This window comes from Pezoporus flaviventris, unplaced genomic scaffold (assembly GCF_033815535.1).
Source record: "Pezoporus flaviventris isolate CSIRO_AGI_PZ_B2104156 unplaced genomic scaffold, CSIRO_AGI_Pfla_v1 ptg000008l, whole genome shotgun sequence".
NCBI classification, from domain to species: Eukaryota; Metazoa; Chordata; class Aves; order Psittaciformes; family Psittacidae; genus Pezoporus; species Pezoporus flaviventris.
The window spans coordinates 3,760,085-3,784,244 of record NW_026892556.1 but is presented as its reverse complement, the minus strand read 5'-3'; the positions used below and the strand labels follow the sequence as shown (position 1 = coordinate 3,784,244).

The 24,160-nt window shown below is 45.9% G+C and overlaps 1 protein-coding gene across 1 annotated transcript; it reads left to right on the top strand.

Moving 5' to 3' along the window:
• The first annotated feature begins 811 nt into the window (after positions 1-811).
• LAPTM5 (lysosomal protein transmembrane 5) lies at positions 812-21,561 on the top strand. The gene is made up of 8 exons (XM_061449932.1): positions 812-995; positions 7,855-7,948; positions 15,263-15,339; positions 16,043-16,171; positions 16,667-16,792; positions 17,347-17,442; positions 20,172-20,264; positions 20,568-21,561. The coding sequence occupies exons 1-8, from the start codon at positions 909-911 to the stop codon at positions 20,640-20,642; spliced, it is 777 nt and encodes a 258-aa protein (XP_061305916.1). The 5' UTR covers positions 812-908; the 3' UTR covers positions 20,643-21,561.
• The last annotated feature ends 2,599 nt before the right edge of the window (positions 21,562-24,160 follow it).

The following is a 24,160-nucleotide window of genomic DNA, read 5'->3' as shown; positions in this document are numbered from 1 at the left end:
ATGTTGGCTGGGAAGCGTCCTGGAAGCATGAAGCAACTCAGTGAGTACGTCTGGGAGGCTGAGACCAGGTATGCTGGCACACAAGTCACCTGAGAGCTTGTTTGAGTGTGCCCAGCACTCTCATCACATTTACCTGGCTGCTGGAGAGCCTTCACCCTGCTGTGGCATTCCAGACCTTTCCCAGGAAGCATGGGGTTTATGAGAATGGCCATTAATATGTAGCAAGGAGCAGATTTCAGGGGGTTCAAGCAGGGGTAGACAGACACCTTACACAGTGGCCAAGTCACCAGGCTCACATCTCTCTGGTGCCTCTTTTCCAGGAGCTGATGGACATAAATCACATCAGCTGTCTCATGAACCAGGAGCAAACCTGCACATGCCTCAGCCAACAACCCTTCACCATTCTTCCAGTCCCAGAGTCCGGAGCTGCTCAAGCAGCAGCTCCCAGGAGCAATTCCAAGGAATGGTGACTTTGCTGGCAGGGAGCAAGCTGCTTCAAGCTGAGGCACTTGGATGCTGCTCTGCAAACACAGCGGGTCAAGTTTAAGGTGAGATTCTTGGCCCCCTGCTTTTGTTTCTGATGATTTTTGTAGGACAAAGCTATGTCCTGCTTCAGATCCCTCCTCTGCCCCTATACCTCACTTGCTGGACACCACCTGCCCAAAGCAGCGTTTGTGCTTGTATTTGCCATCTGGACTATGCAAGCAGTTAAAGATCTCTTAGAAAAGCAACACGATTTTGCTTGCTTTATTATTGAGAAATCAAAGCCCTCATGTGACTTTGTAGATGACTTAACACATTTATAGACCAGGAAGGAAGTGGAGCTGAACTACTCGCTTCGCTTTTCTGTGGGGCGGTTGCTGCGAGTTCAACCTCCTTAACTCACAGCTGTGCAGAGGGAGCAGAAAATGAGTGCCCAAACGACCACCGAGCCCCCCAAATGTTGCTTCTTCAACATCAAGACAGCAACAGTGGCTCTAGGGATCTTCCACATGGTAAGTCATAGGACTGAAAGGGGGGGGCATAGGAAGAGGGAGACAAGAAAAGAGAGGCGGAGGTGTGAGCTTTGCAGAAGATGTCTTCACTGGCTGTTGACTTTTCTGTGTTCCCAAAAGAGAAAACACAACGATTGCAGAGGGATGGGCAAAAGAGGTGCTGGAAAGGGGGAGCAGGAAGAAATCTATTGCACTGGGAGGGCTTTTCAACTGCTTTTTCCCTGGCTCTACCAACTGGAGCTCATGGAAATTCACTCTGCTTCCTGTTTTTCCCTCGCAGCTAAATGCAAGAGCTCTTACCCACGCAGGGGTGTGCAGCTTGGCCAGGGCTCAGCGTGGCTCCCTGGACCTGTCGTTACAAAACTGGGCAGCACATCGGCAATGGGAGAACTGCAATTAGGAATCACTGCAGGGAGGAGGGATTTGGGCTCCAGGCAAGCAAAGGGTGGGTCGATGAAGCTGCCTCATTTCTGGACACTATATGCACCATTTCGGTTTCCATTTGGAGCTCGTGGCTGTGTTCAGCAGCCAGGCAGCTGGTGTAACCGCTCTGGGGTGGGCACAGATGGCATCAAGCAGAGGCAGAGGAGCATGGGGGACGTTTCTTCCACACCGCCTGGTTGCTTTCAGGTGGCTTTAAGTCACGCTGAGGATGTGGTTTCTCGCACGGCAGAGGCACTTAAAATAACCCCATGTGTTACGCTCAGCGTGCAGAGTCATGGGTTGGGAGGCTGCAGGGTGATAACGTTAACAGGGGCTCCCAATCCAGTCCTTGTATGGGAGAAGTGGAGCTGTAGCCTGCAAATACATGCTGAGCATGGCAGCCGTAACAGCCATGCCATGCATGGGTAGGACATGCCGTGGTCTCCCTGCAGTACCAGTCTGATTCCTGGGGCAGCAGGAGCCATCCAAGCTGCCGGGGAAAACCCTTGTTGCACCATAGCCCCCATCTCAGTCATACAAAGCCAAGGCAGCAATGTGACCCCCTGGTTTAATGGGTTTGGATTCCGTGATGCCATTGCCTGCATACATTGGTGGAGGATTCAGCTCATGAAAAGAAAGGCAAAGAAATCTGAAGATCGGCTGGTTGCTTTTGGGGGGGTAGTTAGATAAAGGGAAATTATCCCATGAATGACAGGATTTCATGAGCACACCAGGAATCAGCAGCACTGTGAGCTGCTGGAGGCAGTGACCCAGGCAGGTGGCTGTGCTTGAGCACAATGCAGCCTCTCTGCATCGCCATAGGAAATGGTCCTATGCCAGCCCAGAGCAGAAGAGAGAAACATGGGTCTGCGCTGCATCTTCATGCAATGTAACCACCACCATCTTTGCCCTGGCATTACCTGAAAGCCAGGCCCTGCAGTAGCATTTCCATGCCACATTTCAATCATTTGGGGACCTCACAAACATTGTAAGGTTGGTTAAAAGAATCATGCAATTTTATAGGTTTTTTTGCCTTCTGCTTTTTGAGCATCTAGATTACACCCTAGGCAGGCTAGACCTCTTTTGCCACGAGCTCACATCTTACCATCTCAGTGCTTTAAAGAAAGAGAAATTGCTGCCTTTCTTGTGCATTCTTATGACCCCAAGACACAAAAAAATCAATCAGATCAAAGCTGATTTCTGCACAAGCACAAGCAATTCTTGACAAGCAATTAAACATACACCTATCACAGAGGGATGCTCATGAGCTGTTCAGAAATGGAACCCTGGGAGGAATTATTGCCAAGATCTGAAGAGGCGCTGACAAAATTAAAGGGCTGTGCAAAGGTGGGAAACACAAGACATGGAACTACAACGCGTTGTCTCCAGGGAGCTATGAGCGCGCCATGCGATGTGAGCGATGTGTTATCAGTGGTGAGACAGGACAGAAAATGAATATGGTTTTTCCTAGCTGGGAGGGTGGATCATAAAACAGCCTCCTTTGTCTTCCTCAGAAGTCAGTAAATGCTTTGAACTGAGGCACATTTTTCTTCCACTGTGATGCCAGTAACAGTGGAGGTTCCTGATTTGCACCAGGTGTGATGGAGGAGGGTGAGACACCTCCGTTCAGTGCTGGTGGCCAGCAGGGAATGCCTCATTACCAGTGACATCGCATGAAGAATGCGTTATTCAAGGGTTTGTGGGTCTGTGGAAGGCACCAGGTGAGTGTTGAACAGCAAAAGGCAGAGAGCCTTGGAGTGAGCCTTCACAGTGCTCACGGGAAAGAGCCTGCAGAGGAGGTTTAGAGGTCCACTGAGGTGGGCAAGAGAAGCTGCTTGTCTCTGCAAGATGGTGAAGGCAGAAGTCATAGGATGGATGTCCTGAGTCAGCCCCAATGTCCCAGCCTGTTTCCAACAGCAGCCATTAGCAGGTGCTCAGAGAAGAAGATATTGGGAGTAGGACAGGCACCAAATGATCCCTGGCCTGTGCATCCCCTGCAGTCAGGACTTCTTGAGCTTGAAGTTACATGAACACTCTCGTGTTCATGGTGTTTAATAACCTCCAGCTCTGTTCTGCTCACATTTCCTTCTTAAACGGTTCTTTCCATGTTTGGCAAATTGTAGTTTAACATCTCTGTGGGCTTCTTTCACACAGAACCCCTTGGAAAACGGATTCATTTTCGGAGAAGATTGTCTTTTCTTTAAGAGATGACACAGAATAGCAACCATTTTTTCCCCTGCATCTTCTCCACCTTTTTGATCATGTAGCTGCAGCTGGGCAGGGGGAGTGAAAAGAAAAGGGGATTTATAACTGGGCAGTGACTTGGGTGATTTGTTATATCAATAGTGTTGGTTTGTATCAGTATAAGTTATTGCTGTGGGTCCTAGGGATGAATCATAGTGATGCTGGGTGATAGTAATACCATCAAACAGAAGCTCTGGGGCTTTGTGGCGATGTCTTGTCCTCCTATAAATTAGATTTGTCTCACTGCTGATCTCTCCATAGACAGTTGAAGTAAATTGTGGGCATTCTCAAACAGGGAGGCGAAGGAAGTGAATGAGCAGGAGAGAGTTGTGTGCTCAGCAAAGCTTCACTGGGTGTTGTGAGGTGACTTCAGAGAAAGCATAGAGGACCTTGTCTTTCTGCTTATCAGCTCCTCCCAGCACAGACAGACCTCAGGTTATGTGACATTAGCTTCAAGAATTAGGCTGGAAAGTTGCTTCTGTGCATACAGAATGGGTGGAAAACCTGCAATTCATTTGCTACCAGTCCTTGCTTAGAGCCAGAGGAGGTCTGAGAAAGCAGTCTCACCTCTGGGACGTTCCTCAGGTCCAGTCCTCACCTGTGGATGTGACTCGTGTTGTTACAGAGCTGCAATACATTGCGATTTCACCAGGCTGTGACTGGCCCAAGATGTTCAGAACACCTTGTGCTGCTCCCTCATCCTCCTGGAGCATCTCTGTGGCACAAACAAGGCAGGGAAAAGGAGGCAGTGGGCAGGAAAAGATAAAATGTTTTGAAAGGAAACCAACTGGGAGCTAAAAGCACTCCTCACTTCATCCTACCCTGCCACAACAACCGCTTGTAAATTAAACTAAGCTCTCAAAGTACCAGCATTTATCTGTGGTGCTATTTGCCCTTAGAGTGCTGGATGTTACCTGTCAGCGTGGACCGCTGTCAGAAACCTTCACAGCACCGCAATGCACTGCCAGAGCAGCGTGTCACTGTCCCAGATGACCCCTGCTCCTTGTGGTTTCAAGCTCTTCTTGCAGAGGAAAAAGAAAGAAGAACCAAGGCCATGTGCATAAAGAGAAATTATTTGGATTAGTCAAGATGCACATATTTCAGAGAGCAAAAAGCACAGGAGGATCACTAAAAGCAGTTTAACCCTACTGCAGCTGCAGCAGTTACTCACCAGGGAACAGGGGCTGCATGCATCATGCTGGTAAGAGTCTGCTTTGCAAGACACCTCCAGTGCAGCAGCCTTGATTTAATGACTACCTCAGTCCTACACCGTTTTCTGGTGTTATAGATCTTTTATCAATAAATGTGAAGCACTCATTTTACATAGAGGCAGCTACAAGATGAGAGGTGTCCTTCAAAAGTTGTGGCTGTAGGGGATAAAATAAGGGCTAGCTGGAAGGTGAAACTTCCAATCCTAAACCTGCCTCTCCCCTGTCGTGACATAGCAATAAGAAAGGGAACTGGATGCTTGTCTGAGCAGTCCTGTCGCTGACATGTGAACTTTTCAGTTTCTTCTGGAGCTGAAGGGTGAATCTTGAGTGAGAATTTACACAGCCTTGCGGAGCAATCAGCACATCAATCTTCCTCTACCTTCTTCTCACATTGAGGTGAGCAGCCCACCGCAGAGGTTTCATCACCTCGCATGTCTGTTCTCTGCAGGAATAAATGAGATTGTCACGTGCCAGGCAGCAGCATGTCAAAGGCAAAGGCAGGTGATGGAGATGTCCTCACGTGGCACTTGTGATGGAGAGCCAAGGGAAAGGCCCAGAGATCATTGCCTGTTTTGTCTTGTTGCAGTTCAGTGGCTCATTCTTTCCATGCAAAAACTCTTTTAAACAGCAAGTTTAAACCCCAGCTATCACTTTAAAAGCCTTCTCCCTAAATTTCAGTTGAGGCTTGGGTTTTCTATCTGATGTGTACTTATTCTGTGTGACTGCAGAGGGTCTGGTTGTGTGGCTCATTTCAACACCTGCAAGGAAACCACAGCCTCTTTTATTCTGCTGTTCCCCTCTTTGATAAGATACTAGAGGGGTTCTCAATACTGAAGTTTAGCCTCTGGCTGTAAATCTGGGACTATTTGTGATCTGATACCCTACTTTAACTCACTTGTCTTTCAGGAATGAAACTGGTATTTAGTGCTCATATCATCCCTTTGGCTCAGGCCTCCATTTAATAGAAACCTGAAAAAGGAATTTCTTCCTATATTTCTCCATGTTGCAAGTTGAGGGATTTGACCAACAACAGCCACAAGGGAAGTGAAATCTCTTTGGGAGCCTGTACATGAAATCTCTCAGATGAGTTAGAGCACTTGAAGTCAGCATGTGATCTCCATGTGGAGTTAGTTAAGAGCTCCTTCACATCCCCGGGGGTGTCCATCAGGTGTAAGGAAACTTCAGATCAATACAATTTCATCCTTGACAAGTTTCAGTGCTTCCATGGGGCTTTAAATGCTGTTACATTAAACTGAATCCCCTTTAAGTTTCTTGTGTCCCTATGTAATGAGATCTAGAGATTGCCAAGTTCATTTACTGCAGGGCAAATAAATGAAAACCAAAAGCTGTGTGTGTCATGTAGCTGTTGAACAACCTGGTACCAGACAGGCCAGGAGAAAGCATGACTTAAAGCTCAAAGGGAAGGCTCATGGTGGGACACGGTCCCAGTCGCCATTGCAGCAAGAGTGTGGTTTGGTGGATGATAGCCTAGAAGCAAAGGGCTCTGAGGGATGTGCTACAGCTCTTTTGGAAGCTGTACTTGCAGCTCGTGGCGCAGAAAGTCCATCAATTTGGTGACAAAAACAGTTTCTAGGACTTCTGCAGCTCACACAGAGACAGTGGGAGAGTCTGCATTCAGTTCCTGTCTTTGCTGCAGTCCCAGCCATGCTTCCTCATTTCTGGGGCAATGCAAAACCTTCCTTTCCATGCCTCTATGTTTTTTTGTTTGCATGCAATGTCAGCCTCAGCACATCTGACTATACATTACTCCTTCCTGAGCTCTGTCTGGATCTTGTATGGCATCTCCATCCAGAGACGAGAGCCATTCTCTCTTCTGCTCCCTTCTCAGCCAGGTTTGCTGTTTCCCATACAGAAGGAGTGCAAACACAAGCACAGACCACAACAGTTCCAGTTCCTGCTTGCCTGCGTCACTTCTTTAAGCGGTTGTTGAAATGAAAAGCTGATGTAGCTGTTGTGGGAAAGTGGCTTCAGCTCTGTGGTACCTGCGCTTGTGTTGATCTTAGTGGCAGACCAGACACAAACTTGCTTCCTCCATCAGTGTGGGGTTCAGATGACTCACAAACAGAGGTTGTGCAGTCCAGATGAAATGGCTTCTCTCATTCATCTCTTCACAGCAACCTCTTGTTTGTTGATGGTACTTCTGTTGGTGGCTCCTGTCCCTGGTAATCTGCAGAAAGGGTTCTCCCAGTGCTGGTCCTGGTGTTGGTGAGGACATGGAGCTGTTGGAGCGAGTCCAGAGGAGGCCATGGAGATGCTGCGAGGGCTGGAGCAGCTCTGCTCTGGAGCCAGGCTGAGAGAGCTGGGCTGGGTCAGCCTGGAGAAGAGAAGGCTCCTGAAGGGGAGACCTGAGAGCAGCTCCCAGTGCTAGGACTGAGACCACAGCTCTATCTCACTCCATCTCACAGCTTGCTAAACTCAGCATGGAATGAACAGGGTCTGGGTTTGATTGTCCAAATGAGAAACTTGGAGGAAATCATTGTGGCTCAATGTGAAAAAAAAACAAAAAGCACATTTGGAGATTTTTCTCAAATAAAGAAAAGAAGGAGGATTATATTTTTGTCAATGCATGGCTAACCTTAGAGAGATCTTCATTCTTTTTGTTTCTTTTTACACTTTAAAATACTAATGTTACATTTAGTTCAATTCTGAAACAAAATGCATGTTCAAAATGTAAACCCAGGACTTTCTGGATATGAAATGTTGAAGCAAAACTCATTAACTCTGTATTTTCTCATTCAGAAGCTGGCAGAAAAAGACAGTTAAACCAAACCATTCATAACCTGATAACTTTTGCCTCAATATTTTCTTGTACAGGATTTGAAACCCTTCGTGTCTGCCTCACTTGGAAACCCATCCTGCATTTAGGACTGTGGCCACCGCGTGCTCCCTGGAAACAAACCTGATGATAGGAAGCTGGCCCAAGGCCCACTGAATTGTGTCTTTTGCTTTTGTCCTCCTAGGTTATGAGTGTTTTGCTGCTGATTGAGTACTCCCTGGAGGTGGCGAGTGGAAAAGGCTTTTGCAAAGACCTGGACAAGGATTACTACAGAATTGGTAGGTCACTGGGATGCTGGAAAGCAGCAAGGGTCTGTGGGGTTGAGAGGGAACCCAAGGTCCTGCGTTGGTCCCTCTTTCATCAAAGAAAATTGGAAACTGCTCTTCACAATAGATGGGCAAAAGCTCAGACCCAGAGACAAAATTTAGGCTCTAAAGACCTGGATTTTGTTTTAGGCTTTGGCTGTGTTGGCTTTTTGGAGACCAGTGTGGAGCCCAGAGGAGGTGTCTTTCATTCAGTGGATCAGGTCCTGACTCCAAACTCTCCAGTATCCTCATACTCCTTCAGTTTCCCACTCTCTCTGCAATGCATTTTGCATTAACCTGACAATCTTTATTTTCCCTTCTCTTTCTTTTCACCAACTGTAGACCATTTAAGCCTTGCACACACTGATGGCTTCCTTCACATATTGGGCATTTTCCAGCAAAACACAGAAGTTTCTGACCAGCTCCTCAATGGTCTGAGTCTGACCAGTGACCCAAGAGTCCTGGATTGAGGAGAAATCACAGCCCCACACTACATCCCATAGGTGAATGGGCTGCCTGACGTTGCCACTGCCCTGCCCTCTATGCCGTAGAGCCATCCTCTCATCCATCATGCCATGCAGGGGTCTCTCACCTCACAGCTGAAGGCACTTCAGAGAATTCCACCAACCCACCTCCTTTTCCCCCTTGTCCCTTTGGCTCCCATCCCAGATTTTCCCAACCCCTGGTGTTTTTGCAGAGCGTTGCTTGTCTGAATGAAGCAGCCAGGCTGTTTCATAGCCCATAAACAGTCACAGGCATCACATTCTTCATGGTTGATTGAATTCCTATGGCTTGAGTTTGGAAGGATCTAGCTTAGCTTTCATAGACCTGGCAGATAGCTCACGTGGGGTGCCACTTAAAATAACATAACTCCCCAGACCTCAAATATTACTTAAGCAGGCTAATTCTGCGTGAAGCTGTTTGGAAGCAACAAACACGGGGTACTTTTCCCTTTTCTGAGTCACTTTTCGGTATAAAACCACAAGTTGAGACAACCCTTCTCTGCTGAGTGCAGAAAGGAGGAAACCAGGCTCCCACACCCTGCATTGTCTCTGCCCTGCAGAGAAGGCTCATAGAGAAAAATGCAACTCACAGCAGCAAAGACTTGCCTGTTCCCTGCTTTCTCAATGTGTTCTTCCCCAGGCTTTTAGGATGCACAAAGAGACCTGTAAGTGGAGGAAAAGGAAACCAAGAACAGCAGATCTCACTCGTCTGCAGGGTAGGAGTTAGACATAGCAGAAAGAACCAAACCAGGCACTGTCTGGGTGATGTTATTGCTAACAGATGGGTTCACAAAGAGCCCAGCTGGGTTTTAGGAGGCACCACTGTGATCCACCAAGGCTGTTTCTAAAGGCATCAACAGTGAGCAGAAGATGGAAATCTGGGTGAGTCCTCCTAGTAGGACAGCAAGCAAGGATCTGCCGTCATCTTTCACATGGGGCATTTCTTCCAAAGTATTCCAGTCTGGGTGGGCTGGAGGTTACTTTGCTTAGGTGTGGTCCACAGAGGTCCTTCTGCAGCTGTGGCTCAACTCAGCAACCATGATGACTGCTTTGGAAAATGCTTTCTGTGGGGCAGTCCCATTAGGGCAACATGCAACACACAGGCTCTAGAACGTGGCTGTTTTCCAGGTGTCTGGAATCATCACAACATCGGAGAACCCACTTTTCCATTCCTGTAAAATACATTTCTAGTTTGAATTTTACAGATGAAAACCGAAGAACATGATTCAAATGGGACCTTGAGGTCTTCCTCCCTTCTTTTGGGGTTGGCTTTTTGCTGGTACCTGACTGGGCCATGGGCATAGCTGGAAATAGTTTTTCCTGGTGGTGGAGTCTGCACATGCATTCTGACTACTGCACAGATCTGAACTGCTGAAAACCAGCCATTACATTTGCAAATCAGTCTACTTGCCCGCAGAAGCAGTTATGTAAAAATGACAATTGTTTTTCATTATTTTTCTGCAGAAAGATCATCCAAGGGCAATAATTTTCACTTTTCTATAGGTATCTGAGTAAAATCTTCTTTAAACTAAAAAGAAACCCAATTGTTGAGACAGATTTTTCAGATCATTTCCATACAAATCCATTACACTCTTTCTAAGCAAGACGTGTGAATCTGGAAGGTTTTCTTTAAGAATAAAACTGTTGGGAATGAAATTGGCCTCATTTTTAAACACACACCACCCCACCCCCCCCTTCCCACACAATCAAAATGACAGGTCTTCCCCCTCCCCCTCTTCCATTGCCTCCTACACAACAAGGAACATTTTCTAATGAAATCCCCAGCACTTCCACTTGGCTTCTCTTCCCAAGCATTTCAAAAGGCTCTGCTCGGGAGATTGTATTTTCTGATTATAGCTGGAATAAGCACAGTGCAACCCTTCTATTTCCAGCAGCTAGCAGGGAGGCAATACAGCAAATCAGTAGAAAAAGTTCAATTTGACTTCAAAACCCAGATGGATGAGTTGGAGAACAATTCGGGGAGAGGTTCTGTCGATGCCCTCAGCATCTGCTGCTCTATTTGTAGCTCCTGCCAGATTAAAGAACCTCTCAGAATACAGAATGCTAACACTGTAATCATGGCCCAGGAGCATAAACAAGACAAGGTTTGTGGGAAAATGCTTTGCACGTGATACAGTAGGGAAAGAATACATGTGGGAGTTCTTTATAAGGAATCAGAGCTCCCTCAAGGTTTCTCAGCAGTAAGTTTTGCTGCCTTTAAAAGAGGGTACGGGATGCGCCTCGACTTCCACAGGTATGGTCAGGGATGGGAAGAAGAATTGGGATTGTAGGTTTTGGGGATTGCTGGGGTAATGGGAAGGGTGACTGGAAGAGCAGAAGAGGGATGCTCTGTCTCTTGCAGCCTGCTTCTCCTCACATCTTGGCTTACAAGATGCCGTAGGCAGCGCAGGACTGAGAGTGCTCCTCTGAAATCTGCTTCTCAATGAAAGTTGACCAAGAAATGAACATAAGGCCTGCTGAAAAAGCTGGATTAAATTGGGAAGATGACCCATGTTCTTCTTTGTCTCTGGGAGCCTTGAAGATGATTTACCCACCCCTCGTGGGGTCAATGCCAAGGTGCTGGCTGATCTAAAGTTGATCAGAATTTATTACCTAACTGCTGTTTAAGAAATAACACAAGACTAGTTTGGCCAGGCAGAGAGAGCAGGAGGCAGACTCTGCTGCATGGTAACCGGGGGCATTCTGTTGCAATCCGAAAGCATTCAGTTCACATCTCTAAGCTGTATCTCATGTACAGCAGGAATTTGGATGAGCATTTGCCATGCAGCCTCCCCCATTTCCAGCCCATTACAAATCCCATCCTGAGAAGGTGAGAAGTCTTCGTAGCAAAAGCCTTCCTGGCAGTGCTTCATTCCTAAAGCCCCTGAGCTTTGACAGACTAGTTTTTCCTGCTGAAAAAATAAACCCCAAGAGCAATCCCCTCAAAAACACTTCAAGTAACACTTCCTTACCAGTTCTAAGCTGCTAATGTGAATGGGTTTCTGCCTTGAAAACGTTACACCCCACTGCTTGCCGTAGGTCAGATCTTTAGGATGTCTTCAATTCATGTCCGTGCACAATGTTAATCACTTTTATTTTTCATTAATGACTATAAAAATAGAGGCTGTGGACAAAGTACAACTGGAAAAGTTGTTCCAGTTTCTGCCCAGCCAGCCAAGAACAACAACTCATTAATGCCTGAAGACCTGTGTGCACAGCATACACCATATCCTATGCATACTATTGCCTATGCAAAAGATACTGCCTCCTTCTCTGCTGAAAACCAAATCTGGTTGAAGGGACTGGGATGCTTCATTCCCTTGCTGGTCCTGCCCATCCTTTGAATGCGGCTGTCCAGAAATAACTCCCTGCAGCTTATCAGCAGCACTGAATCAGACACTGCCATGCTTGACAATCTGTGAATGCAACTGTTACACCGCAGCTTTATGAGCCCTGTTTGTATTCCCCATGCCAGTTTATTGGGCTATAAAACAGAAAGGGTTTCTTTGCATTCATGAGAAATACTAGAACTCATTCAGTGTCCCTCCTGGCTACAGTCAGGGCAAAAACCCTGGTGTGAAGTTAATAAAAAATAGACATTTGGCAAATAAATGCTCTCTTTTCCTGTTGGATGGGTGGGTTTTTTGGGGACTACTTGCTAGCATTGCAAGTGTCTAGTGCAGCTCTGCGGAGCCTCTGTCATATGCCCCTATTCTGGTTACACCACCTCCCCAAGGAAAACGGCATTTACTTCACAGCACATCTATGTTCCTCTCATTAAATTCCCTGGGAGCTTCAGGTAGTCTCAGAGGAATTGGGTAAGAAAAAGCCTAAGAACCAGCATCTTTCTTTATTTGTTGCTCCTGTTTATTCCTATAAGCTTTTAGGAAAAGGTGCACCTCAAAGGGGGCTACATCTCACCACACACTGCCAGCAGTAAAGTACCACTGCCAGCATGGAGGGGGCTGTGGAACAGAACTGTTCTCGTAGGTAGGACATTCCAGGGCTATGGGAGTGAAACAGGCCTTGTGAGGAGCAACGCTTCCTCCCTGCCTGGTCCAGTAATCACTGAGCAAAGGTAAGGTGGATCTCTGGGGATCTCCAGTCCAACCTCCTGCTTGAAACAGGGTTGACTCCAAAGCTGGGGCAGTTTGCTCAGGGCTTTGTTTGCAGATTCCTCCAAATTGGAATTCCACAACCTTTCTGCATCCCTGCTCAAGACCGCATCATTACTGTATGATTTTTCCTTCCGTCTACGTCGAATTTCCTTTATTCTAACAATTGCCTCTTGTCTTGAAATAACAGCCCTTAAGGAGCACACACCCCTTATACAAAGACAAACCCTGAATACTCTGGTACTTTTTAAGGTGTTCTAGAAGAAAAAATCCTGAGGCAGGAACCCAGATGGATGTGCAGGAAGAGCAGAGGGGAAAACAGTGGGATGATGCCCCTGTGTTTGAGATCATACAGGTGCTAAAGCTCGGTTCCATATTCCTAAATTTTGCTCTTATCTGGGGGTTTTTAAGTCCAAAAGAGAGAAACATTCATCCTACAAAGGCCAACTAAGCATGAAAGGAAACACTGAAGAGACTTAAAAATTAAGTTCTTATATATTTGAACAGCAGATGCTGGGCATGGAAAGAGCCTGTTAGTCACAGTACTAGTCTCTAGGGTCTGCTGTGGCCTCCCACTTTAGGGAGCACTGCTGGTTCTTGAAGCTTTCTTGCCACTTTGCCAGCCCTTGAAACGTATGCATTTGGCCTCTCTAGAACATGGACTGTATTCCCATCTCATGGAGGCTTGAGCAAAGAGCCAGAAGGTCCCACTATGGAAGGGGGGTCACCCCTTCTAGCCCATCTGTTCACTGTGCTCCCATGAAGGAAGAAGTCATTATGTTTCAGTGAAATCTTTGATTGTTGAGATCAGACCCATTGGTACTAAAACATCCCTGGAATGGAACATCCCAGCGGAAAGGCTGGCAGTGATTGCTGTGAACTCATGGGGGTAGAGAGAGCGTGGAAAGTTGTTTGCCCTTGGTTTTCCTTTTGTCCCCATCCCTTTGTGTCTGAAGGGTTGTGGGCTTTTGTTTCTTTGTTAGCTTGGTTGGGGGGGGGGTTAATGTAGGTTCTGCTTGGACAGTTCAGCTGGGTTCTGCTGCAATTAGCCTCCAGAAGCAACAGCCTGTTGCCCTATCAATTAGCAAGCCTGCCTAGAGAGCTGGAGCAGGAGAGCATGCAGGAAGAGGCAGAGAAACACAGCTGCCTTGAATTGGAGGAAACACTGTGCTAAACAGATAAATCCCCTCATGGGCAAGTTTCTGCTGGTTGGTTCTGGGAGGAAAAGCAGGGAAAATGGCTTTGGGCAGTTTGGGGTTTAATGGGAGTGTTTCTCTTTATAGCGGTTCCTACAAAGGCTGGGTCTGTCTTTGTAAGCTCTGTTTTTATTTTGAGTTACTAAACTTTGGGGTTTTGTGAGCCAGATCGCAGCCTTGCCTCTACCCTCCTGCTTCTGAAAGGTGGGTTTGGTTTGTCTGCCTTGAAACAGGCTCTTCCCATGACCCCCATGAGCTGCAAAGCAGCCTCTTCTGCCACAAAGCCCTACCTCTGTTGCCCTCTCTGTTCTCATTCAGGGGTTGCTGGATTTGGGGTTTCTTTCTTTGCTGTGGCCCAAGAGTTCTTCCACTCCTGCATTTCAATTCTCATTATTTTGTGCTAAATGGATCCTGTATTTGTGGGGGTTATAAGTACAAGCTATTTTCTAGTATCTTTTTTCCTGATGTATGTCAAGTGTTGGGTACTTTTGGTCACTCCCTTAAGTCTTGAATGTCTGACACCTCCATGTGCAGCAACTCATGCAGTGCTGCTCCCTCTCTTGAGATAAGCTGTTCTCTATCTTCTTTGAAGGATGCAGCCTCCTCAAAGGGGTTTTCCCTTGAGCCCCAGAAAGGAAGAGGCTTCTTGTGCTCACTCAAAGCTGGGGAAATGAGGGGCACTTTCATGGGGAAAAAATGGGCAATGCTGAGCAGTGGATACCAGAGCAGCTGGAATATGTCAGGGACCCGACAGGCTAAAGCACAATTTCTCTATGAAAGCATGTGTAAGGGGTAATGGACAAAACAGGCACTAGATTTGTTTAATAGCCATGGGATAAACTGGCAGGGAGGGAGAGCAAGCCAGTAATCAAATATTTCTGATGTTTGAGAAATGTACCTATGGAAGGCATCGGTTGCCTTAAAAAATATCAGAAAAGCTAAAAACTTGGCTCTTTTTCTAATAAAATTATACTCTTTATTCAAGCACTTGAGAGTTGGAGACCCCCAAGTTGCTATTTTAAGCTCAGGTAAAGCAATAAGAAATAAATTGGAGAGCGAGCTGGAGGAGGCACTGCGACAGGCTCTATGCTCTGCAGAGGCAGATAAAGAAAATAGCAGTATTTTGCCTTTGGTGTGAGCTGCTCCTTTTTCTTAAGCAGCAAACCAACTTTACCCTACTCCTCACACTGCCTAGGCCCCTACAAAGACCAAATGTGTATGCATACAGCACAGTGCACGCAAGGCTTTGGTAGTCATCATCGGGGCAGTCTGCAATACTAAGAGGGAGCAACCTGCTCTAGTGGAAGGTGTCCCTGCTCATGGCAGAGGGATTAGAACTGGATGAGCTTTAAGGTCCCTTCCAACACAAACCATTCTAGGATTCCATATGCAAGCACGCTTTAGCTCTTCCTTAGTGGTAAAATTGTCATAATAAGCTTTTAGTAATGTGCTAATTGCTTTTATTACTTTTAGCTGATGTTCTCACCAGTTTCCTGTTGATCATCATGCTGTTTATCATCAGCTTCAACCTCCTGCTCGGTGTGGTGAAGGTATGCTCTCCACAATGGCATTTAGCTGCTGGCTGAGGGCTCTTTGAGGGAGGAGGTGTTAGAGGAGGGGACTAGAGGATGCTCAATGGAAATGCTGAAGAATGATCAGAAAAGCAAGTAATATATCTGCTCTCTTGTAGAGGGGGAAGGCGGCTGGTTTGCAGTCTCAAGCTCCTCTACAAGGCTGCTAGCTGCCAGATTGACCACATCTCAGTGATGCTTCCATCAAGATTATTTTTCACATTAAGGAATGGAAATGTTATGATTTCGAAGTGACGCTTTATTGCCTCATTTCCTTGCTGTCAAGATCCAAGTTGGATCCTTCAGGAGCACTCTAACTCCCCTATCGCACTGGGGATTCCTTCCCCGTGTCAGGAGAAGAAACAACCCTGCACTGGTGTAGGAACCCAGCCTTCTCTGTCATAGTAAACTTTGGGGACAGCTGAATGACAGCTGATGGGATCAATTGCTAATGTCATACAGTGAAAATTCACAGAAACTCTCCAAGGGGATTAAAAAATTCAGTGTTGGTGGCCTTCAGTTTTTCCTAATCTGTTGCCACCACAGTATGTGGGATTAGGTGCAGAATTCCAAGAAACTTTATTTTTGGAGTACCTTAATATATATGTCCTTTCACCTATTGATAGCTGGTCTCATTCTCCTATTCAGAATAGAAATAACTGGCATTGCTTTTCTGTCTCAGAAGAGGGAACGTCTCCTGATCCCATTCCTTGCTCTACAAGTCATGGACTTTCTCCTCAGCCTCCTAACAATGTTCAGTTCCTACATACAAGTCCCTGCAATCATTTCTGTGTCCTCCCTTAGCCATGCGGTAGGTAACAGCTCACTTCTGGGGTGGTTTTCTCTGTCCTCTATTAGATGGAAGCTAATGCATAATGTAGGGATGAAGGATCATTTTCTTGGGCCATGGCTCTTCACAGCAAGGTAGTTTCTATACTGGCTGGAGGCAGGATTCAGTCCTTGGGGGCTCCAGGGTGCATAAGGAGAGCTAGTGCCAGCTGGGGCATTGTTCAGCTTCCCATGTCTGGGGATCTTCCTGATGATTTTATTGTCTGCCTCATGGCTTTGGGAAGGTCGTTCTGGATGTGCCCATGCTAAGAAGGGATTTCTGAAGATAAGTAGGGATTATCACCACCCAGCTAGAGGCCTCTCCTGTGGAGCTTGCCTCAATCAGCCCATAATTTTGGGTAAATTAAATAGGTTAGGCTCAATGTGAACAAAGCACAGGCCCTGTGTAAAATGTGGAGGGTCTATAGAAGTGTCACAGTCTCGTAGTGATAACCAAATTCCTGTTCCCTTCTTGCAGCAGGGACACTCGAAGATCCCTTTCCTGGCTCTGCAGCTGCTGGACTTCTGCCTGAGTATTCTCACTCTCTGCAGCTCTTACATGGAGGTCCCCACCTATCTCAGCCTCAAGTCTTCAGACAATGGGGTAGGTTAGGAGCAAGCTCAGCTGGGTTTTCATGCTGAGACCTCCTATGAAGCTCCTTTCAGCGGCTGTGAAGACAGGGTAAACTTTCTCTGATCTAAACGGTATACCCAGAACTGCTCTGTTTGGTGACAAAAGAGGATTTTTCTGTATATTCTCACCAACACCGTGTTCTTGACTGACAGCTTGCTTATGCCAGTGTTTCTTAAAAGTACACCTTGTTTTTCTCTTAAGAATCTTATGGATGCAAATTGCAGAGCAAAATGATTTGTATGGAGCCCGCAAGCCCGCACTGAAAATGCATAAACTTTTCATCTTTATTAAACAGTCATACTTTGAGTTCTCATTTAAATAGTCTCCTGAAAACCTTTGCCAAAGGAGTGTGAACAGCAGGAGATAAAAAAACATCCCTGCTTTTTCCAATGAGGAAAAGAAGGTGGCCTGTCCCACCTTCCTGAGAGGCAGGCTGAGAAACCTGCTGAGACCTCCACCGCGTTGTGTAACCCTGGTAGAGGGAGCAAGCATTCATTACTGAGTCCCTCTCCTTCTTTTCACAGAGCTTATTGCCAGCTGTGGAGAAGTTACCAACAGAGGAATATGCCAAAGTGATGGTCACCTTCACCGTTGCATTCATTGCTGTCCTCTTCCTGAAGGTAAATGGCTGCAGGGTCTGGTGAGGCTGAAATGAAGCTCTCTTGCCTGGGGGGTAGGAAGAACTGGTCTTCCTTCTCTCTTAAATCTACCAGGGCATTGGAAAGCCTTGTCGGTCTCTCCCTGGGTATAATAGGAGCTATGCCTCAGCATATTATGTGAGGCAGGTCTAATATTCAAATCACTGGTTTTATGCTTCTGCAGATGCAAGTTCCCATCCATTCATCTCGAAAAGGATGTTTGAAAACAAATATAAGAAACTCTTCTGCTGTCATGTGCCAAAATAAGTTAGATCATTAAGCAGCAGGTTAGATCTTCCACTTGGATAAGTCGCTGTTCCTGCACTGATGTAAGCAGAGTTATGCACACTGATACCCTGAAATTTAATTAAAACCCATGAGCTGCTGACTTCTGCTTACACCTCTGAAAACTCCACTGGTGAAATGGTTTCTATTCTTCTTGCTTCAGTGGGTCAGAGAACCGGGTTTTCACTGAGGGCTTTCAGACCAGGTAAGAAAACCAGATCTTTCCAGGTACTTGAGCAGATTCTGTCACAGTGAAAAATGCTACTTGTTAGTTGGAAAGCAGTTTTATTCAGACTCTTCCCAGGTGGTTGGACAAGGCAGGGTGGAGTGGAATGTCTTGCATGATTGCACTACAGACATTACTTTAGCATCTTTTAATATTTGCATAAACTGCGCAATAGGAGTGGAGATAACCCTGAAACCCAGCTGGCACCACGGGTCTTCAGCACAAATCTCTCTGACCTGGCAAATTGGTTGATTTGCATTTTCCACAGCATTAGCTACAAGGCTGCTTAACTCGCAACGGCTTCTTGTGCTGGAGTTTGCAGGAGAAGGGATGAGGGGAGGATAATAAAAGAAACAATGGACAAGCATAAATGCTCCCTCAAACAAGTCATTAGGAACCCCATCCCTTAAATTCAATGACAATTCCTCCCCTCTTCCATGTGTAGCAAAACCATTTTCATTGGAGAGTTCTTTCCAAGTGATAAAGATTTTGAGACCTAAAAAGGCCATTTGGCCAATTTAGGGCACATTGGTTTCAATTCAATGCCCACACCAAGGTGGTATGTAAATATGTTGGACTAGCCCAGGATCTCTTTGCATAAATTGACTTGCTTAATGACCTATCACAAGCATTTATTGCTCTAACACTAAATTGCTGTTTCTGTGTATCTGGTGCTGTTTGCCTGCCAAGTGGCAATTACTGTCCCCAAGTAGTTCTCTGCATCCAGTACCATAGCATAATCCAGCTAGAAGGTGGTCTGTCAGATGGAGAAGTGATGGGGCACCTGCCTCACTGAGTGCCCCTGCCAGTGACCTTGTGTGAGACCTGCAAGGCTTGGTTGTCCCTTTTAGAAGAAGATTCTCTGATGATGCTAGAGGGATGGTACTGCTCCTCTTCCTCGTTTCTTTCATGTAACACCACCCTTTTTGCAAAGTGGAAGTCTCTCCATGCAACTTCACAGCTCCTTACCAGTGTGGTAGCTGGGTGTATATATACTTGTAGACCCCCCAATGGTGATACAATCAGTTGTTCAAGTCTAAGCTCCTTGGACATGCAAAGTATTCAAAGGGCAGAGAGAGTGATGGAGTGATGCTTACAAAGCACCTTCAGGGCAGTTTCCCTTTCTGATCTGTGTATCCACAAATTATCCTTATCTCATTTGAGTATCATAAACCCACGCCCCTCCATGGTGGTAAGAATGCAGAAACCAAGGGGAATAAAACATTTTCTGACGAGAAATGAAAGTAAGGCTTTAGCATAATTACTTCTGAAATAGCTCGCCCTCCATATAGGGAGGCTTTTGGAACAGGAAGGATTCTGCAGTATTCCCTAGTGGGGGTCAAAGCTTGAATTTGCCTCCTTATCTCTGGAAGTTTGTTTGAGAGACGGATTCCTTCAACTCAGATACTTCATTCCTTATTCTCATTCTTTATCTTGGCTTTGTGTCAAGACAAACAGTCCTCATTGTTCTAAGAAGTCCTAAGCTTTATGGCTTGCTCTCGGGGCATATAACTCCCTGTGTTCCTTTGAAAATGCCAACTGTTTTTAAAGCAGGCTCTTAGGCCAATGAAAACAAGAGGCACACGACTCTGCCTCGCTGCACAGAGTAGGGAAAATATTTATTTAATATGGTGTGTTTCACAGGCCTGGCTTATTTTCTTCTACCACAACCTGTCAATCGATTCATTTCTCTCAGAAAAGCTCTATTTATTGCATCAGGGAGGTGTAAAGCAGCCTTGTCAGGAAAGTGTAACTATTGCAAGTATAAGGTAGGATATATATAGAGGATTTTGTTGAATGAGCTGACCTTTCATGTCAGTCTTAGTTGACCAGGGAGCCTTGGATCTCTGGGAAGTGGATGTTGTGCCCAAGGTGCTTTTCTGAGACATCCGAATAACATGAAGGACATGCTTTCCTTTCCTACGTGATGACATTGCACTCCTTGAGGTCTTAAGCATGTGCTTTATACTTAATGGTATTACCAGTCCTCTCGACTTCCCACACCAGTGTATTGTTCTGAATAGATGGAGTTGTCACCCTTCTAATGAAGGATGAAGAGAAACTCTCTTAAGGTCCTGAGACACATGGTCCCATGCTTCTACCTCCAGAGAAGAGAGCAGGACAATAGCAGGCTGATGGCCAAAGTAGAAATGCTCTTGTTGATGTGCAATGTGATGGCAGACTTCCCTTTCCTTTCCAGGCCTGTATGTTCAAATGTGTCCTGAGCTGCTTTAAGTATATTAAAGCCAGCAAGAGAGAGGAGGTAAAAGTTGACCAGCAAGCAATTGAAAAGGTGAGTAAAGACTGCTTCAGATCTACATCATGAAAGGGCATGGTTTAGGCTGATGAAATACATGATGGTCCTTACTTTTGCTTCTTTAGCTGCCTGAGAGATTGTTCAGCCCTTCAAATGTGCATTAATAGGTTTACTTTTCCAAATGTATTATATTCCTTTAACTTTTGTATAAGATCTTTCAGTGCCAATGGTATCTGCAGGAACCTGAAACTCAGGCTTCAGGCAAAGCAGATAAATGGGAATATATCACTTGTTGAATCCCTTCATGTGATCCCCATAACTAATGGTCTTCTCTTTCAGGCTGTGCTGCCATCGTATGAGGAAGCCTTAGAGCTGCCTTCCAAGGAATCCCCACCACCCTACGTAGCAATCTAAGCTTCACTCGTGAAGAGAAGATGACATCTGCATTGCTATTGGTGGCCCTTACCCCTTCTGTCAGATAGTCTCATTGAAAAGTCCTCACTTTATAGCAATATCATGCTTATTACAGTCCAGCTCTCTTTATGGGCCTACAGTGGTGGTGACTCACTGGAGTTGGTGACTTGTTCTACACTGGCAGTTTTGACTTGGTACTATCAAGTTGCAGTGCTAATTTTAACTAACTTGGCACCAGGCACCACAGGGGTTCCCATCACTGGCCTCTGACATCTGGCTAATGTGAAGTGTAGGCACTGGCCTGAATCCCTCATCAGGCTTACTTTATGACAGCAAGATGCTGTTTCTCATCTGTCTCACATCTAAATCAGCAGCTGAGACATTTAAGATGTGTAATGGGGGGAAAACAAGCAAGAAGCTTTTCACTGAGACAGTCCTACCCTGAAGCTACGCTAACCAGCATCCTTTAATGAGGACCCTATGGGAAATGGATCAGCTGAAGAATGAAGATTTCAAATGAATGATGATGCAGCTCTCATCCTGTCTGCTTATGATGGTGATTAATAGTGTGTACTCCAGAGTACACAACAGCGAGCTGGGATTGTCACAGTATTGCTCTGCCATTTTATACCTGAGTGTTTGCCTTTTTTTTTTGCTTTTAGTGTGACTTGAAAGATGGGTTTTAATTAAAAAGAAGTTAATGGCTTCGATGCTTTGCTGTGTGATTTCTGAACGATGCTGCCCTTGCTGCCTTAAAATCATAGGCAGGTTTGGGTTGAAAGGGACCTTAGAGGGCATCTAGTTCACCTCTAACCAGAAGAGGGTTACACTGTGTAAGCCAATTGAATTGTGTTTAAAATCAATTTCCCTCTCTTATAAATGGTTCAAATTCTACCCCCTATTAAATTCCCATTAATAACGCTCTTGGCTATTTAGTTACTGCAGCAGGGTTAAACATTCCTTAAGCCTCTTGTTTTAATTGACTATGATAATACAGCTAAAGTACTTTCAACACATGGCTTGCAGTGATGGGGTTTGTTTAAATGTGTATGAGGAGTCAAGCCTTCGGGTACACACCTGATCTTTTAAATGAACCTGATGTTTCGTGTTTCTCAAGCCAGACGATCCTTCTGCTTCGTGCAGTGTTTTCTCTCCAGGACTCAGAACAGTTTGCTGTGGAAGTTTGGCTCAAAACCCCTTGAAATCCGATAAAATGTATAGATTTATTGTGAGTTTCCAGCCAGGTCAGGGGCCGAGTTCTAGACGGGAAGTGGTTTTGGTTTTCTGCTATGTTAGATGCTTTGGCCAACACAAACTGAGCACAAGCTGTTCCAAGCCTGTTAATAAGTCAGACGATGGTGCTATCAATGCTGGTTTTGAGACTGATAAAAGACTCTTTTAATATGCTACTGTTATACTGTTTTCTCTTCTCTAAACTGATTTACTGATGTGAGTTTCTCCACTACAGGCTGAAAACCAATTCACACAAATATGCCTAATGCTGGTCCACACATTGCTTTTACTTTTGCAATGCAGATGAGAAATGAGCAGCTATTCTTTGATGAAGGGAAACTGAGGCATGAAGAAAAAGGAAATAACTCATGGAATATCATGGAACCGGTCAAAGAAGGGAAGGAAATGGCACAAATGGTGAGAATGATCCTGGGTCTTGTCTCAAAACCAGGCAAGAAAAACCTCTGAAGGTCTAAGTAAATCCCCAGGGACTGGCAGGTAGTCCTCATACCTGGATGAGATGGAGTTTTGCTCTGTGCCATTGCAGCAGTGTTTCATTTTATTGACACAGGACAGCCTCCTTGAGGCTCCTTCCCTCAGCCTTGGGCAATGCTACAAACCCCAGTTACATGCTGGAAGTGCTCCCGTGCACCATTCACAGCCTTTTAGTCAACTGTTAGATAAACCTGTTCACTGATGGGCAACGTTTCCTGGTGGAGGTAACCAGCATGGATTGCTCCAGCAACCCAGGACAGACCTTTTTGTAAGACACTTTTTGACATGGAAACTCCGCAAAATTCCTTATTCTACAAATCTTCCTGGATGTTAAACAGCCCCGAAGCTGGCAGAGAACAGTGTCAGTAAAGCCCGGAGAGGATAGGAAGCATTTTTCTGGTGCCGGCTTCTATCAGACTTTGAAATGGCATCCAGAAACATGATGGAGCTGCTGGCAACTTGGCAAAAAGAATGCATAATGCAACAGTGCTCGAAACCAGGCAGATCAAGTCATAGCGTCCGCTATGATGGAAAGGTCTCTCCTACCCCTAGGGTATTCTGATGTCCATGACCGGGTATAAATAGACTTTGAAGAGGGCAAAGACAGCAACTTGGCAGCGTTCCCTGGCATCTTCTTGAGCTGACGTAAGCCAACATCCCGACTGGCCCTGGAGCAGCAGAGGGAATCCCGGGTGATGGATGTGTGGCGTTGCTCCAGGAGCCTGTCACTGCAGGCTGTCCTGCACCACAGGGACCGTGCTGCCTTTCTTGGTTTGACTCCTGCCTTGGTTCCTGCTGGTTTGAATGACACCTATAAACCTTCCAGGATTCTGTGCCTGGAGCCCGGGACAGGCACCATGATAAATGCACAAATCAAACATCATTAAAAAAGACATGTTTTATTTCAGCTCTCCTGCAGACATCTTCATTAAGATGATTATTCACTTGTACCACTCAAATGAAGTCACTGCGACCGCTGTTCCCAGTGGTGAGCCCAGAATGACAGAAACTGGCAGGGTGGTCATGCATCAGCCCAAATCCTTTTGTTCCTGTTTGCTTTCCATCTGCACACCCATCCATCAGGCCAGATGCCCCCGTGGACTCCAGCTGTGGATCTCTCATCCCTGTGTCTGCCCACAGGATTCCTGTAGCATTTCTGCTCGTGGAAGCAATTTTACAAAGAAGTTCTCTTCTTGGATGATTCCAGAGTCTTTCTTGCTGCATCTTCCTACCCATACCTCCTTTTGTATGGCTGCCTACATCCAGCAGGTATGTTGGCTCATTCACCTTAGAGAAAAGAGCAGCCCGCATAGTGACCTTCATCTCTTGATGGAATCAAGGGACCATCTTTAAGGTCCCTTCCAACCACAGCCATTCTATGATGCTGTGATCCCATGATCTTTGCAAGTGGCAATCCTTATACTGCTGTTTCATTCAAGCGGTTTAGTAAGTTAGATGTAACCTTAGGGACTTCTGGTCCAGACCAACGTTGCTGGTGGAGAAATCAAGACACAGAAGGAGGACATGAGCTGCCCAAGGTTTTGCAGGTGGTCAGCAGGAGAGCCAGGAATAGTGTCCAGGAGGCAACTCAGTCCCAAGGGGAAGATGTGGGCAAGGTTAACACAGCAAATAAAAAATGATCCCTCTGAAATAAATGTGACCCATAAAATGCATAAACACTGACTACCCATAAACAGCATTTACTATTTACAGCATCAAAGCGCAAGGATATTTGCCAGCCATTTGCAGCTCAAAGGATAAACAGCAGTTCTTTTGATCCTGAGTTGTCA

Coding starts and splice junctions, on each gene's coding strand:
- LAPTM5 (XM_061449932.1), top strand. CDS start 909: ATGAGTGCCCAAACGACCACCGAGCCCCCCAAATGTTGCTTCTTCAAC. Junction 16,172..16,666: donor TGTCCTCCCTTAGCCATGCG/GTAGGTAACAGC, acceptor CCCTTCTTGCAG/CAGGGACACTCGAAGATCCC. Junction 16,793..17,346: donor TCAAGTCTTCAGACAATGGG/GTAGGTTAGGAG, acceptor TTCTTTTCACAG/AGCTTATTGCCAGCTGTGGA.